Here is a 17,242-nt window from a genome sequence, read left to right on the forward strand (position 1 = left end):
GGGAGGGTGTGGTGTGATGTCACCCAGAGAGCGGAGTTTGGGGAGCGCAGATAACACCCACATTGCGCATGCGCAATGTCGCTGCAGAAGTTTTTTTTTTTTCCTGCTGTTGTTTCGGCTCTAGCGTCAGCTTGGCCGTAGGTTCGGCAACTACAGAAATCTCGCCCTTGACCTCTTTGCCGTCCTGGACGGAAAGCGAGCCTTGTGTGCTCCTTGGATACGGACGCGGCCCTTGTTGGGTTCCCACGGATGTCTGCGATTCGAGCTCAGACTACATAGAGTATGGGCCACGGTGTCCCCTGCCTGGCCAGGTTGTACCCCCACGGGCCTCCCAGTTCTGACTCGTGTGACATGAGGGTCCTGATCGGACAGACCTTACAGAACATGAGACCTGGGTTTAAGATCTACAGATCCTAACTTGTCGGCCCTCCCGAAGGGGGAGGGTCCTACCTCAGTGGACTCTATGGGATACTAGAGTCTGGGCTGGAATCCGCAGAAGAGGAGGTTTTTGACTTGTAGAACCTCTTGGAGAGACAAGACCAAATAGGACATGAGGGGTTGGGTTGAAGAACCCTTGTGGGAAGCGGGATTCTGACTTTCACATTCCCTTGGAGAGACGGCCTCCTCATGAATGGAACATGAAATTCTTGGCTGAGGTCTGCCGAGGGCGCGGATCCTGATTGAATGGGATCTTGGGGAAAAATAGGGACCCTGATTAGGCTAGTTCCACGGAGAAGGGTCAGTGTCCTAACTAAGCAACTTCACAAGGACAGGAATCCCACTTGGGTGCGCTGGGTTCAGGGGCCAGACCCCCTTCTTGGCTGAGTTAAATCAAGTTCTGGCGTGCCTGCAATCGAGCGCCTTGAGCTCTGAGACGCTGGGCGGGCCACATCGCCCCTCCTCTCCCGGGGGGCCGGGCGGGGGCGGTGCCTGGCAGCGGGGCTGGCTCAGTTGCTGGGGCGCAGTCGCCGGGCTGCCGGGCGCACGGGGCCAGGGCCCGGGGAGGCACCCGCCGACGCCATGGACCTAATATCGGCGCTGAGCCTGAGCGAGCTAGCGCTCAGCTTCTCGCGGGTGCCGCTCTTCCCTGTTTTCGACCTCAGCTACTTTATCGTCTCCATCATCTACCTGAAGTACGAGCCAGGTGAGTCGGGGGCTGTAGGCGGTCCCACGAGAGAAGTTACCTAAGCCTTGAGGACGGTGGCTAGGAGGGGGAGGCAGGATAGATCCTGGGGCTAGATGAGGAAGAAGCAGAGACTGAGATCGTGGGATGCTCCCACGCGCGCACAAGTGGAGGAGGGAGCCTTGGGGAAGAGGGAGCTGTGGAAAGGAGGCTGTAATGGGGTGGGAGGGAAGGAGAGAAGCGCACTTGGTTACTGTAGGGAGGACAGGTGGTGCGAGGTTGGGGGCAGGGAAGAAGCCAGAAGTCCGGTTAGAGCAAGGCTCCGTGAACTTGATCCTGGACAAGGGACATTGATGGTGGCGAAGGTTGCAAGCAAGGGTCTGCCCTGCCTGGGTGAGGGTCAGATGTTCTGGGCGTCAGCTGCCATGACCTCCCTTCACGCCCTTGGACTGACTGCCGAGTGACTATATAAGGACTGGCCATTCTGGGGGCTGCGATCAGGTTCGGGGAAAATGACACCATGTCCCCTCTGCACTGCATCTTTTGGCAGCCTCTTCTTGCGTCCCCTCCCGCTTGCCGGCTGGGTCAGCTCTGGCCAGGGATCCTTCCCATTTAGGAAGCAGAAGCGGTTCCAGGACAGGGCAACTTCGGGTCAGCCTGCTCTTAAGAGTCACGGGAGAAGAGACTCTACTTCTTTGATTAAAAAAAAAAAAATTAATTACTTGATTTATTTGTGTGTTGTGGAGGTCAGAGGACGGTGTCTCCCTTCATTATGTGGGTACCCCGATTGGACTCTTGGTGATCAGATTCCTTGAGAAGCTAGCTCCTTTACCGGCGGAGCCATCTTGCTGCTACCCTACCTCTCCTCCAAACCTTCTGCTTTAATAAAGACAAATGTAGCTCACACCTATGACCCCAGAACGCAGGACATAGAGGCAGGAGGATAGCAAACTAATTCCAATACAGCCAGGGCTACATGGTCAGTTCTTGGCCAATTTGGTTACAGACTACATAAAAAAATAAATTAATTAATTAGTTAATAAATCATTTAATTAAATACCTCCCCGGAGTGTTCTATTTTTGTACAAGTTCAGCATAAGCAAGTGTGTTTGTCTCCTGTAGGTTTAGTTATTCTACTGAACCAGAGTTTGAGAGATAGAATTTCCTTCGCAGAAAGTTAGGACTCTTCCCCGGATGGATATGTAATTTAATGATTTTTGAGGTGATACAAATAGCCTGTTTACTTAAAAATGGGGCCCCTTCAAAAAGATGACTTAAAAAGTGTTTCTGTTACTCTCAAGTGGACTCGTTTCCAGAGCTTTCTTGGATGATGTCGTACACGTGTCCTTAAAAGCATAAATACATGCTCTTCTGCAAACGGGATTGGTGTGACTTGTCAGGCATCTGTGTTTTTCTTCCCTGTGCACAATCGCCAAGGCTTTGCAAGATGAAGTTCTCGGTTGTGCTTTTGTTTGGAGAAACTGGCTTTCCTGTTTGGGGAAAAATTCCTGGTGGCTTTTGTGGAGCTCAGGACACCCCCTCCCCCCCTTCCGCCAAGATCCACCGTGAGGAGGTGGGAACTCCTGGAATGGGCTTAATTCAGAAGTGTGCTGAAAACGGGGATTCAGCATTTAAAAATTTTTTTACATTTATTTTATGTACATTGGTGTTTGGCCTGCATGTATGCCTGTGAGTATCAGATCTTGGAGTTACAGACAGTCATGAGCTGCCATATGGATGTTGGGAATTAAACCAGGGTCCTCTGGAAGAACAGCCAGTGCTCTTAACCACTGAGCCATCTCTCCAGCCCCAGCATTTTTATTTTTAATTCTACTCATTATTTACTGTGTGTGGAGAGGGGGGATACACCAGGACGTGCATGTGGAGGGCACAGGACAACTTGACAGAGTTGTTCTCCTTCTCCTATGTGGGACTTGGGGATTGAACTCAAGTACCTTTATCCAAAGAGCCACTCTCTGCACCACTTAATTTTATTTGTGTTTAAAATATTTTCAGTTATTATCATCATTGTCATCGTGTGTGTGTGTGTGTGTGTGTGTGTACGTGTATGCACCCGCGCGCATGTGTGTGTGCATATGTGCCACAGAGTGCACGTAGGGGACAGAGGATGTGTGTGTATATATTTGTGCCACAGAGTGCACACAGAGGACAGAGGACAACTTTGTGGTGTCAGCTCTCTTCTTCTATCGTTACATGGATTCTGAGGCTCAAACTCAGATCACCAGGCAGCATCACCCGGCAGCAAGTGCTGGTACTTCTCAACCATTTTGCCATCCACTATTTGAAACAAAACCAAGACAAACCAGGGCCCTGCTGTATAGCCCAGGCTAGCCTCCCTGTGCTTGAGTCCTAGATGTGGTCCATGCCCATTCTTGTCTAAATATTTCCCCAGGGGTTCACAATAAAGCATCTGTGCTGCAAAGTGTAGGAAGCAGAGTATTCCAGAAGATTTTGGTTTTATGCTCTAGAACTTTACTTGTTTCTCAACCCTAGCTGCATATCAGATTTCCTGGGGTATTTTAAAAGGCTATTTATACCTGGGCTTGGTGGTGTAGGCCTTTAATGCCAGTACTTGAAAGGCAAGGCAGGTGGATCTCTGTGAGTTCAAGGCCAGCCTGGTCTACAGAGTGAGTCCAGGACAGCAAAGGCTATACAGAGAAACTCTGTCTCGAAAAAACAAAACAAAAAAGTATTCCATCTTGTTTATTTGCTGTGTGTGTAAAGTGCCACCATAGCACCTGTGTGGAAGTCAGTGGCTGCAGGCACCAGGTCTCTCCTTCCATTGCATGGGTCCCAGGGATTGAATTCAGGCTGTCAGGCCTGGCAGCAAGTGTTATTTATTACCTGGTAAGCCATATTACTGGCCCTCAAAAAAAATTTAAAGAGATAGCAATATGGTTAGAGCCCCTGCCTAGAATCCCTCAGCATGGGCTAAAGGCATGGCTCAGCCTTAGATTGACAACCCAGAGCAACTGCAGCTGGTTGTTACAGTTTTTACTGAGCATACAGGAGACCTTGCACTCCATCCCCAGGCCCCAAACGAATCAAATTTAATTGAACTTAATCGGACTAATTTAATCAGAGTATCTCCATACTTGCATTTCAAGCCCATTTCCCTGACGTTTGCTGCGTGGCATCTGCCTGACATAATTCCTTCAAACTGTGGGGACCAGGAAGTAGAGGGGTGAAGTAAATAAATATGCAGTGAGCCTGCAAGTCTCACAGGACTCAGACCCAGTCCCTGTGACAGACAGAATCATGGATTGGGCCTCGAGAACTGCTCACCTCCCACTGCCCTCAGGAAGCTGAGGTGGCTGCTGAGCTGCCAGGCACACATACAAGACACTGAGCCGGAGTTAGTGCAGGCCAGCCCGCACTACAAATCAAAACCTCTTTCTCAGCTAAAGATGGTGGAGTACAGCTGGTGTGGTACACACCTGTGATCCCAGCACTCAGGAATCAGGGCAGGCAGATCTCTGTGAGTTCCCGGACAGCCTGGTCCACAGAGTGAGATCCTGTGTCAACCTCCCCCCCAGAAATAAAAATTAATAACATGAAAAAGATGGTGAAGTATTCAAGAGCAGACACTTGGACACCTGGCTGTGTCCAAGCTGGCTGCTGGCCCCGTGTGCATAGACATAAATGTACACAATCCCCTGTATATACCATGTGCCCCCCCAACTGTGCGCCATTCAAACATGCATGCTTAACACACACACATAAACATGAAAAGAAAGGACAGATGAGGGTATGTGAGATGGAAGCCCATCGGCCTGTATTATCTCAAACCATCAAACGGATCCCATCGCCTCCGTGCATTTCCTCTTGCCTGTCTGAGACATGGCCTGAAGGGGAAAAGGAGATGCTGTGCTCTGCTGACCACTGGCCACTAATATGGGTATTTGGATTTTGGGTGTCTAAGTACTTTGTAAGAAGTGCTTCATTTGGAAGGCTCTAGAACAATGGTTCTCAACCTGTGGGTGCTGACTCTCTTGGGGGGTCTTATAACAGATATCCTGCAGATCAGATATTTACATTAATTTAAAACAGTATTTACATATGATTCAAAACAGTAGTAGAATTATAGTTGTGAAGTGGCAAGGAAAGTGTTGGAGGTGTCCACAGTGTGACAAAGGGTCACAGAATTAGGAAGGTTGAGAACCACTGCTCCAGAAAAACATGTTACTTACTGGTACTTAGTGGTGCTTTCTGAGTCAGGCTTTCCAGAGAGTTCTTTTGCAAGAAAGCTCTGGTGTTTGGAAGCTACTTAGAAATGTTGGATGCGCTAGGCAGTAATGGCGCATGCCTTTAATCCCAGCACGTGGAGGCAGAGGCAGGTGGATCTCTGTAAGTTCCAGGCCAGCCTGGTCCCAGGAAAGCCTGATCAAAACCGCATCCAAGGCAACAGTTTCTGGAAGGGAGGAACTAAAGGTAGATTGGAGCTGCTTGTTATGGTGAGAACTCTCTGGAGTCGCATTCCTTCCTGGGCCCCCAGGCTTGTTGGTGGAGAAGGATGGAAGAAAGGGCACATGACAGAAAGACAGGTGAAGAAAGGAGTGACCATCCTGGGCTCCTTAGCTTTTTTTAATACACCAGTATCATAAGTATGATATATAAGTAGCACAGGCTATGTAGCCTATGTAGCCTATGTAGCCTATGACATTGAACTTGTGATCCACCTGTCTCCACCACAACCCATGCCGGGTAACAGGTGTCCCAACACAGCGTCCACACCCACTGTGCTGAGGATGGAACCTAAGGCTGTGTGTGTGCTAGGGAAGGACTTACCAACTGAGTTACACTGTTGGCACCAATCTTCAGTTGTTTGAACTAAACTGGTCTTATGTAGCCTAGGCTAGACTGAAACTTGCTCTGTAGCTAAAAATGACCTTGGCTTTCTGATTCTTCTGCCTCTGTCTCCCAAGTGCAGGGACTGTAGACATGCCGAACAATCTCAAACTCATGATCCTCTTGAGTCCTGAGTGCTATGATTTCAGGCCTATGCCACCACACCTGGTTTCTTTTGTGCTGGGGATGAAACATAGGGCTTCAGGCATGTTCCCTGAACACCACTTAATAGACAAGTTCTTTTTTAGGCCAGCTTTAGGGCTTTAGGTTTACAACAAATAAATTGAGAAGTACAAAGCTTTGGAACTTCAGTTGTAGCTCCTGAGATATGCTACACTAAGTGTTCGAAAGGCATAGCACCAAAAAAAAAAAAAAGACAATTTTTATTTTCCCACTCCTACCTACCTCACCAGTAATCTTCAGTACCCAGAGATACTGGGGAATTCTGGGCAGGAATCTTAAACTGAGCCATGCCCCTAGCTCCTCACTGGGACATTCTAGGCAGGGGCTCCACCCCTGAGCCACGCCCTCAGCCCCTCACTGGCAGTGTTCTGGGCAGAGCGCTATGCTGGGCTACTCCTTTAGCCAGTGGGTGGATTTAATACTGATGTGTGAAATTTCAACCCCAGATATTTCAGTCTCATTCTAGGCCCTGGAATATCTCTGGTGTAGTTGCTAATGACCAAACAATTTCTTTTTGTCCCGGTGGATAACTTTAGATAGTAGAGCCAGGGAGACTGGGCTTCTCCAGATTCATAGCGACTGAAGTCTGTCCTCTCAGCAGTGGTGGGTAGAAAGGGTGGCAAATCACTAGCTTGGATTAGAGTGCGACATTGTGTCAAAATAAATAAATACATAAAATAAATAGGGCTGGAGCAGTGGCTCAGCTGGCAGGAGTCCTGGCTGCTCTTGCAGAGTCCCTCCCAACTGTGCAGTTCCAGGGTATCCGACACCCTCTTCAGGCCTCAGCAGACACTGTACTCACATGATGTACAGGAACACATGTAGGTAAACACTCATACACAAAATAAAGATAGTTTGCTGAACCATTTTACCTTGAGAGCCATAAACCCATCCCTTTGCCTTTTGACAACTGAAGAAACTGAGGTTCACTGAAGGCCTGAGTGGCAGAGCCAGCAGGGGACATGGAACTTTATATAGGAGGAGCCTGTTGGTCGCAGTGTCATGAACTGAAATCTCAGCCCCTCCACGTCAGCTCTGGCTCGAAGATGGCCCCAAAAGGCACAAGAGAGGCCCAGCAGTAGACTGCCCTGGCAGCTATCTTTAGCTGCACATTCAAGTGTCTGTTTCTGTGGGGCAGCAGTGCTTCAGCAGCCTTGGCCCTGTGGCTCACCAGCTGCTCATGGGATTACTTCTCAGGGAATGTGTGCTTTAAATAGATGTGGGAGGGGGTGTTCTTTCCCCACTCCTTCTCTTCCTTGCCCTTCTCTCTTTGTATTCCAAGTACATTCCAGGGCACTTGACAAGGCTCGTTATTCTTTTGTGTGTTCTTTTCATATTATTCAAGTTTCAGATTACGTGTGTGTGTGTGTGTGTGTGTGTGTGTGTGCGTGCGTGAATGGCCCGGGTATCAGTGTGCTGGGTGGATTCACTCCTCTGCCTATGTGTATTTCTCTATTTTGAAATGATTTATTTGTGGTGTGTGCATGAACACGTCTGCACGCGTGTGTCGAGCATGTGCACAGGAGGTGAGTGGAGGTCCAGGGGTAACTGGGGAAGTTGGTTCTCTCTAGCATGTGGGTTCTGGGGATTGGACTCAGGTCATCGGGCTTGGAGAAAGTCGATCCACACCATCCATAGTTGTCAGTCAGTCTACACAGAGCCATCTCACTGGCTGTACTTGCCTTATTTCTACTGTAGTCACAATACACAGATCTTTGTGCTAATGAAGAGAAGAGAGGTTTGGGGGATGAGGGTGATTTCTATGGGAAGTCCTGGGTTTCATCCCCAGCACTGAAGAAAACTAAAGGTTGATTTGGCTCAGGTCTCTCGAAACTTGGATGTTTCAGAAGGGGAGCTCCCTGCTTTGCCCCTTTGAGGGCTTGGTGGGAGAGGCCAGTGCAGTGGACACTTATGGAAAAGGAGGAGCTGGGGTAAGACCAGCAGCCACTGATTCAGGGGCACCCCTGGCCAGGCTTTCTTTTTGTTTGAGACAGGATCTCATGTATCCCAGGATAGTCTAGAATGTCCCCTGAAGTTTAAGGATGACCTTAAACTTTTTATTCTCTTGCTTCACCTGTGTGCTGGGATTACAGGCTTACATCAGTCACATCAAGTTTATGTGGTACTATGGATGTAAGCCACGGCTTCCAGCAGGCCAAGCACATGCTCTGCCTACTGAGCTACAAGCTCTCACCATTTCAGCCCAGCCCAGCTGTGCCTTTCATGACCACATTCTCCTGGGTCTGAAGTACAGCAAACCTAACTACATCCAACTCTTAGAGGTTCCTCCATCTCTAATTCTGACACCTTGGGGACCAGTTTCCCAATCTGGGAGCCTCAGGGGTCAGACCACATCCAGGCAGTGAGAAGAGCATGAGCATCGAGCTATTGAATGACAGCTTGGTCCTAAAATTGTTCTCTGCCAAATGAAACTGGTCAGAAAAAGAGGGGCTACACATGATGAGCAGTCACTCCAGGAGACACCCAGTGGTGGTTCTGGTATGTGGCCTCACGAGATGGTGACAGTGTTAACATACAGAGAGAACTTAACCATTAACAAAGACTGTGGAGATTTACAAATATTATTTTATTTACTTATTCATTTGTTTACTTGAGACAGATTCTCTCCATGTCCCTGGAACGCTGTCCTGGAACTCTCTCTCTGTAGACCAGGCTGGCCTTGAACTCACAGATCTTCCTGCCTCTGCCTCCTGAGTGATGGGATTCAAGGAGTGTGCCACCATGCCTGGCTACTTTCATTGCTTGTTCACATGGCTCAAGTGCAGCATATTGGAAAGCAAGCTGCAGGAGTCTGGTCTCTCATTCCACCAAGTGGGTCCTGGGTGGAGCTCAGCTCATCATGCTTGGTGGCAAGTGCCTTTGCCAGCTCAGTGGCCCCGATGACATTTGCCTTACCCTGTCTGAGACCTGAGATGGCTTCCTCAGGGGGCACAGGCGAGTATGTGCTTGGTGGTAGTAGAGAGCCCACTCAGCATGCAGCTGGACCAGCCTCCATCCCCACGCCCAAAGAGCACTTGGGAAGCTCTGGACTTAAAAGAGTTTTAACCCTGAGGGTTAAAAGAGCAGCATGCAAGCTGGTATGGCATGGGATTTTGGTGACCATCAGAGTTCACGTGCCTCGCAGGAGCTGTGGAGCTGTCCCGGCGCCACCCGGTGGCATCCTGGCTATGTGCCATGTTGCACTGTTTTGGGAGTTATATTCTGGCCGACCTGCTTCTCGGGGAGCCTGTCATTGACTACTTCAGCAACAGCTCCAGTATCCTGCTGGCCTCCGCAGTGTGGTAAGAACCTGGAGGCCCGGAAAGGCAGAGCCTGGGGTCAGGGAGGACCCCAGCATCAGGGAGGAGGGAAATTGAAGGAGCGAGGACCCTTAGTCACAATGTGCATGGTGCCACCATCCTCACTACCCTCCTTATCTGCCTTGGTCATAAATAAGCTCAGCTCCTAATGAGCTGCCCCTTCCCCTGACCGAAGGCCTTCTGTCCTTAAAGGTACTTGATTTTCTTCTGTCCCTTGGACCTCTTCTACAAGTGTGTCTGCTTCCTGCCTGTGAAACTCATCTTTGTGGCCATGAAGGAGGTGGTGAGGGTCCGAAAGATTGCAGTGGGCATCCATCACGCGCACCACCACTACCACCATGGGTGGTTCATCATGATCGCCACCGGGTGGGTCAAAGGTAAACAGAGTAATGGCAGGGAGAATTAAACAAATCACCACAATAATGCTCGGTGGGTAAAGTAGCCTGCAGCCAGGGCTTGGTGACCAGCTTTGACCTGTGGCCCACACAGGAGAGAACTAACTCCCGCAAGCTGTGTACTGACCACCTCATAAGCATCATGGCTCATGCACGTACACACACTACACACAATAAAGTGAAGTTAATAACAGGGGCAGCAGGATGGCTCAGTGGGGCAGGGGGCTTGAGGCTAAGCCTGATGACCGGAATTTGTTCCCCGGAGCCCACATAGTAGGAGAGACCCCGTTCTCACAAGTTGTCCCCTGACCTCCACACACAGCACAGTGTGCGCATAGACACACTTCCCACCACCACAAAAACTATAAATAATGTAACTATTTCTTTTCCAGACAGTCTCTCTATGTAGCCCTGGCTCGCTTAGCTCTCATTATATAAGCCAAGCTGGCCTCCAATTTACAGAGATCCCCCTGCCTCTGCTTCCTGAGTGCTGAAATTAAAGGTGTGCATCATCATTCCTAGCCCCAGGGTAATTTAAAAAAAAAAAAAAAGATCATAGGGGCTAGCAGGATGGCTCAGTAGGTAACAGTGATGACCACCAAAGGAGCAGAGTTCAATCCTTGAATCCCACAGTGGGGAAGCAGAGAACTCACACAAGTTGCACTCTGACTTCTGCATTTGCGCCATGGCGTGCTACCACTGTCTACACTATACACAAAATAAACAAATTATTCAAATAAATAATAAAACTATAAAAAATTATTAAAATTTTTTCAATAAATAAAATAAAAATCCCAGCGGTTGGCTGGCCAGGGGGGTGGGCCCCTGCCCCAGCCCTCAAGATGCTGAACCAGGGAGGAGTAGGAGTCCTGGGCCAGCCTGGGCAGCTCAGTGAGACTCAGGCGGTCCCTCCCGCTATGTGTGGGGACGTGTCGACTGCCTCTTGCTGGTTTATCCCTGACATGCCCTGAGGTGCTGGGGAAGGTGCTGTTTGGAGCCTTAGTTTCCCCATTTCAATGGATACTCAGCGTCTCCTCAGGAAGAAAAGGATCATGGTTTCCTTGGGAATTGAGGCTAGAAGAAAGGAGGGTGTGGGGGTGGCTGGCCGGCTCAGCGGTGCTCTGCCCCGCAGGCTCTGGTGTCGCCCTCCTGTCCAACTTGGAGCAGCTGCTTCGAGGAGTCTGGAAGCCCGAGACCAATGAGATCCTGCACATGTCCTTGTGAGTACCACCCGCTGCCTCTCTGCCTAGCCCTACCTCACCGATCACAGCGATACCACCATGTGGGCACAGGAAGAGTTTCTGCAAAGAGGTGATATTTGACTGGGGTTTTGAAAAGTGAGTAGGAGTTTTCTGGCCATAAAAAACACCCTCCACCTCAAGGCTAACATCACAGTTAGTTGTCAGGTTAGAAAAGTGCAGAGCCAGAGGGAGAATGAGCATGGGAAGCAAGGAAATGGAGGGGGGCATGGGCAGGCAGGCACTGTGGCATGAGGGCCAGGGGTTTGCCTGGCAGGACTACACAACATTCATGACCCATGTAGGAGCCCTACATGCATCAGGCCGGATAAATCTTTTTTTCTCTTTCATTTCTTTCTTCCTTCTTTTCTCCATGTCCTGCGTGTCTGAGTGAGGACATGTATGCGGGGACGTATGTGTGGGGACGTGTGTGCGCACATGCACCTGGGCAGGCCTTGGGTTATGCTGGGGGTCACCCTCAATTGCTTCTCCAGCAGGGTCTCTCAGCCAAATCCTGAGTCCCTCACATGTCAACGTTCACTGCACGCTGGCTCTGAGGAAGCCATCCCTCAGCCCCCATTTCTTTAGTGTTGGGGAAGGCACCTAATAAAGTTGGAGGGCAGAGTGCAGGAGCTGCCTTTCTCCACTGTGCACTTTCACTCACTGTCCTGGGCTTCTGTGAGGTGCAGTCTCACGTGCTTTGTTAGCCCTCTGCATGGCGACCTTAGCTTCCAGCATCTGCAGAGGCTGAGTGGAAGTAGCCCACTGCACCCAAACCCATAGCTCACACCACATTACTGTGTGAGGTGATCGGCGGCCATCAACCCTCTCAGAACCTAGCAGTTCAAGAGCTTAGCAGCACCTTGGTGGCTTTTCCTATTGCTAAGACACCATTCCTGACTGACAGAAACAATTCAGGAATGAGATCAACTTACTCAGGCTTGAAGTCCACCATGCTAGGTCAGGAGCTCACACCACGCCTCCAGCAAAGACAGGGGTGCAGCTCAGCTGGCTTCTCCTTCATACTCAGTCCCAGATGGTGCCCAGGGCCACCCACATTCGGCATGGGTCTTTCCTTATCATCTGACCTAATCTAGATAATCCCTCCCACATTTGCCCAGAGATTTGTCTCCAGGTTCACTTGTAGGTCCTGTCAAATTGACAAGATTTATCATCACCAATCAGGCCAAGTGGCACACACCTTTAATCTCAGCATGGGGAGGCAAGGGCAAGAGTTCCAGGCCAGCCTGAGCTACACAGTGAGACCCTATCTTTAAAAAAAAAAAAAAAAAGAGAGAGAGAGAGAACAATTTCATCATTATTAGGTTCCATCACCCACATGGTCTGTGCACCTTCTCACCTTGGTCAAGAGATGCTGAAGGATAGGGGTCTGGAGAGATGGTTCAGCAGTTAAGAGCACTGGATGCTCTTCCAGAGGACCTGGGTTCAATTCCCTGCACCCACATGGTGGCTCACAACCATCTACAACCCTCTTCTTGGGAGATCAGGCACCCTTTTTTGGCCTCCACAGGCATTGTGTGCATGTGGTTTACAGACACATATGCAGTCCAGAATACCCAAATACATAAAATTAAATGAATGAATAAATAAACTTTAAAAGAGAGAGAGAGAGATGCTGGGCCCAGGAACCAGCATTGGCTCCCCTGGGTCCACGGTGGTGAGACCAAGTGGTAAGCAGCACACCTGTCACCCGGGCTGGCGTCTCAGCTGGTGGCTTCCAGAGGCAGAGTCTGCTGTGGTAGTGAGTCTCCACAGCGGGGGGGGGGGGGGGGGGGGGCGGGAGGGGGGAGCTCAGGGCTCACATCTTGAGCTATAAGCAAGAAATAGAGGAGAACAAGGCTCTTAGTTTTCAAAGGCCACTCCAGCAACACACTTCCTCAGCCTCCCCAAACAGCACCACCAACTGGGGACTAGAATGGGAGACATTCTCGTTCAAGCCACTACAACAGGGCCTACAAGTCAACCAGAGACAAATCCCTGGGCATATGTGGGAGGAAGAGGTAGAAAGGTTCCCTCAGGTACGTTGGCCAGCCCACCTAGCAAGAGACTTTGTTGCGAGAGGGCTCAGTGGGTAAAGGAGCTTGCTGCCAAGCCTGCTGACTTTAGTTCGATCCCCAGGCCCTATATGGTGGAGAAAAGAATCAATTCCCCTAAAGAAAGAATCAGCTCTCTAGCCTACATAAGTGCTAGAGAGACAGAGAAACACAGAGACAGAGGGAGACACACACACTGGGTGGGAGCGGAAGAAGGGAATGTGGTTGAGGAGGGGCCCTAGCTCAGCTCCTGGTGACAGTGTAGATCCTTCTATTAGAAACAGTGAGTGCACTGGAGACTCTGGAGGAAAGAAAAATAGTTCACAGCCCTGGGAAGGCAGAGGTCAACCTAGAGAAGAGGCTAAAACAGCTGCTGTCCTGATTTGGTCACAGACTTTTTTTTTTTTATTTCCTTGACCTCATGTCGCCACCCTCTGAATTCCTCCCTGCCTGAGTTCTTCACCCTAGCGTAGCCTCCACCCCAAATTCTCCATGGGCTTGAGATCCCCCACATGTGAGCTCAGACTGTGAACTTCTCAACTCAACATAAATTTAAATGTTCTCAGGCAGCAGCTGCCAGCAGGGAAGACGGGTTCCACACCTCCTGGTCAGCTGTTCCAGCTGGGGAAGACAGGGGCCCCAGGCCTCCTGGTCAGGTGTGCCTCTGGTGAGCGTTAAATGACTCTCCAACTGGGCCATAGTGACTTCTGTCTTGCACCCTCAGCCCCACCAAAGCCAGTCTGTATGGAGCCATCCTGTTCACCCTGCAGCAGACTCGCTGGCTCCCGGTGTCTAAGGCCAGCCTCATCTTTGTTTTCACCATGTTCATGGTGTCATGTAAGGTATGCCACACCCTGCTTGTGACCTTGACTTCCCTGGGATGGGGTTGGGGAACTAGGACACTCCTGGGGGTACATGGTCTCCATGAGATAGACAGGAGAAGTTCATCCAGAGATTGAGGAATGAGGGCCAAAGAGGTGGGGGTGGGGATGAAAAGGATGGGCCTTCCAGGCATAGGCTCTGGGTGCCTTGTGCCCTGTCAGGAAGACCAGAGGGCAAGAAGCTAGAAGCCACTTGAGTTTGACCGGGTAGGGTTCTAGTGCAAACGAACAAATCACCCAGAAAGGGATCTTTGGGACTTCCCTGTCCTTCCACTGTGCTGGGCAATGTTGCCTCTAGTTTCCCAAAGCACAGAAGGCCCCTCCCTTCTATGGTCCATCCCTGGGAGGGTACCATGACCTTAGAAAGGGAGTAAGCCCTGCTGTGGAGGCTTAGGCAGCAGGACCCATATGAGTTTGAAGCCAGCCTGGTCGACACAGTGAGTTCCAGGCAAGCCATGGTTACATAGTGACATTCTGTCTCAAAAACCCTGGGCCTGTGGCAGGGAAGGAGTTCAAGGTTATGTTCAGCTACACAGCAAGTATGAGGCCAGCTTGGGCTATATAAGACCTTTTCCATACAAAAAGCAAGCAAGCAAACAAAAACAAACAAGAAGGGAGGGAGAGAATGAATTTATTGCTCAGAATTCTGGAGTGTGAAGTTCAAGGCAGCAAGGGTGGGCTATGGAGCAGCAGGGGTAAGGTACAGTGAGGGACCTCTTTTCCAGCTTCAGATGATTGACCTTCTATGGCCAGACTTGACTACATAGTGAGTAGAAAGCTAGCCTGGCTACATGGTAGCCTGTCTCAACAACATGTAACACCAAAGTCCAGGTGTTAGGCGGTCCTGTTGGTGTGGGTAACCACTAGTTGCAGTATCCCTGGACTACCCAGGTGTAGACACTGGTAGTCAGGCTTCTCCAGGGTCCAGGACTGGGGGTCATGCACTTGCAGGTGTGGGAAGCCAGAGGGCTGGGCCTGGCCCAATCCCCCTCACTGCTCCTTTGGTCTTCTCTGTCCCACTTCTGTGTTTCTTCAGGTGTTCCTGACGGCCACACACTCCCACAGTTCTCCATTTGATGTCCTGGAGGGCTATATTTGCCCAGTGCTGTTTGGGGCAACTTGGGGAGGCGACCACCACCATGACAACCATGGAGCAGCACATGGCAGTGGGCTGGGCGTGCAGCATGTGGGCCTGGCTGCCAAGGCCAAGGAGGAGCTGAGTGAAGGCTCCAGGAAGAAAAAGACCAAGAAGGCGGATTAGGGGGTGGCCCCAGGGGCCCAGGGGTGCTGTGGAGAAGGATGTAGACTCAGGGAACCTCAGAGTTGGGGACATTCAGGGTTCAGAGTACCCCTCCACTGGCCTCAACTTCCCCATCTGCAATTTGTATGCATCGGCAACTCCCAGGGCTGATGCAGCACTGGATGAGAGACAAGGGTGGAGGAGTTGGGGAGGAATGAGAAGCCCTGATCTTTTCCAGACCTCTCACAATGTTGGAGCCTTCGGAGCACACAGTCCTGGCAGCACCCACAGCCAGAAGCCCTGGCTGGTACAGTCCTGGTTAATATTCTTTCTTCTGTTAAATTATATCTTGTAACCAAAAGAATTTAAAGCCATGCGGAGGCTGAGTTGCCTTACCCGAGTTCCTCTCAAGAGCCAGGTGCTGGGGTTCCCAGGTCCTTTCCCATTCAGGACCTCCCTAGAACTTTGTGACTCCTGCTGGGTCTCTATGGGCAACTTGCCTCCTTTCTCTCAGCCTCTGTCTTCTCTCTGTAGCATGGAGACCGCAGGTCCTCCTCTGCACAGAAGGGTCTTGATAATGTCAAACAGTTTCCTAAGCAGCATGCTATTGAGAGGGAGACCGAGGCCGAGGCATGAAGGATGGTGGCAGACTGCTTTGTATGTTAAGCTGTCATGTTTGGGCCCAGAGGGTCTCACCACTTACTTGGCTGAGCAGACACATTCAGGGCAGGCTGCTAACAGGAGGGGGAGCTTGCATTCCCAGCTGCCCACAGGCAAAGGAGGTGTGCATGCAAGGCAGAGGATCCCAGAGCTGGCTCAGTATAGTCCTTCAGCCATTCAACAAATATACAGATCCACTCCTGCTCTCTGTACAGTGTTGTGCTACTCCTGGGGGGTAGCAGGCCTTGTACAGGGCAAGGACCATGGTAGTCAGTCACCAGGATGTCCGAGAGAAGTGAGTCCATGTGAGGCACTGCTAGTCTGAGGCTTATGTGAGGCTCAGGTCCAGTAGGAATATCTAGTGTTGCCCAATTGTTGAGAAAATGCCTTCTCACAGCATTTCCTGGAGGTAGGGTAGGTCCTGAGGCTGGAAGCTCCCGGGTTTCATTGTCTTGGTGTCAATCAAAGCTCAGTGTGAATGATCAGCCAATAAATCTGGTACAAGTAAATCAAGTTCTTTTGCTTCATTCAGCCTCAAAATGTAGGGGTTCAATGGGTCTGTTTTTAGAGACACTCTGGGGCTCCAGGGATAGGAAGGGGGTCCGATACCTGTAATGCAGGGTCAAGCACATCTGACTTCTCCAAGATAGAGGGAAGGTTCATACCTGTCCTCCTGGCACTCAGGAAGCTGAGGCAGGAGGATTGCCAATTCCAAGCTAGCCTGAGTTACCAGAGTGAGACCAAAAAGAAAGGAAGGAAATGAGGAACAGAGGGAGGGCAGGAGAGGTGGGGAGGAAGGGAACTATCATTGCCATTTTCAGCAGCTGGTGATTCTGGTACCCTTTGTTTGCCCCATATTCACACTTTTCATAGTAGCTAAAATTCGGAGGCAGAAGGAGCCCTTGGCAGAAGATGGGTCTGGTGTCAGGATTGCAAAACCAGCATATAAACTGCAGTGTACTCTGGCCTGGGCTCAGCTCCCAGAGCAGCTGGGAAGAGGCCTTTTGCCCTCTAGCCCAAGGCGTGGGGATCTCATATTCTGACCAGACAGACTTGATGGAAAAGAAGAGCCTCAAAGCCTATTTTGGGAAAGAGGCGTGATAGCTACTGGCTGGCCTGTGGTCAGGGATCATTGCCAGGACAGGCTGCTCTGGTGTCTATAAACATGTACCAGAAATCAGAAGGCCAGATCTTAAGAGGTCAGTTTAATTTTAGCAGAAGGATTCAAGCTGGGCTGCTTCTATTGTCTGATAGTGAAAATGAGGGTCCTTTATATCAT

General features: G+C 50.3%; 1 protein-coding gene across 1 annotated transcript; it reads left to right on the plus strand.

Moving 5' to 3' along the window:
- The first annotated feature begins 120 nt into the window (after positions 1-120).
- Positions 121-16,472, plus strand: Tmem38a (transmembrane protein 38A). The gene is made up of 6 exons (XM_021627637.2): positions 121-1,144; positions 9,321-9,477; positions 9,688-9,872; positions 11,023-11,110; positions 13,907-14,024; positions 15,100-16,472. The coding sequence occupies exons 1-6, from the start codon at positions 1,021-1,023 to the stop codon at positions 15,322-15,324; spliced, it is 897 nt and encodes a 298-aa protein (XP_021483312.1). The 5' UTR covers positions 121-1,020; the 3' UTR covers positions 15,325-16,472.
- The last annotated feature ends 770 nt before the right edge of the window (positions 16,473-17,242 follow it).

Source organism: Meriones unguiculatus, chromosome 7, assembly GCF_030254825.1.
Source record: "Meriones unguiculatus strain TT.TT164.6M chromosome 7, Bangor_MerUng_6.1, whole genome shotgun sequence".
Lineage (NCBI taxonomy): Eukaryota > Metazoa > Chordata > Mammalia > Rodentia > Muridae > Meriones > Meriones unguiculatus.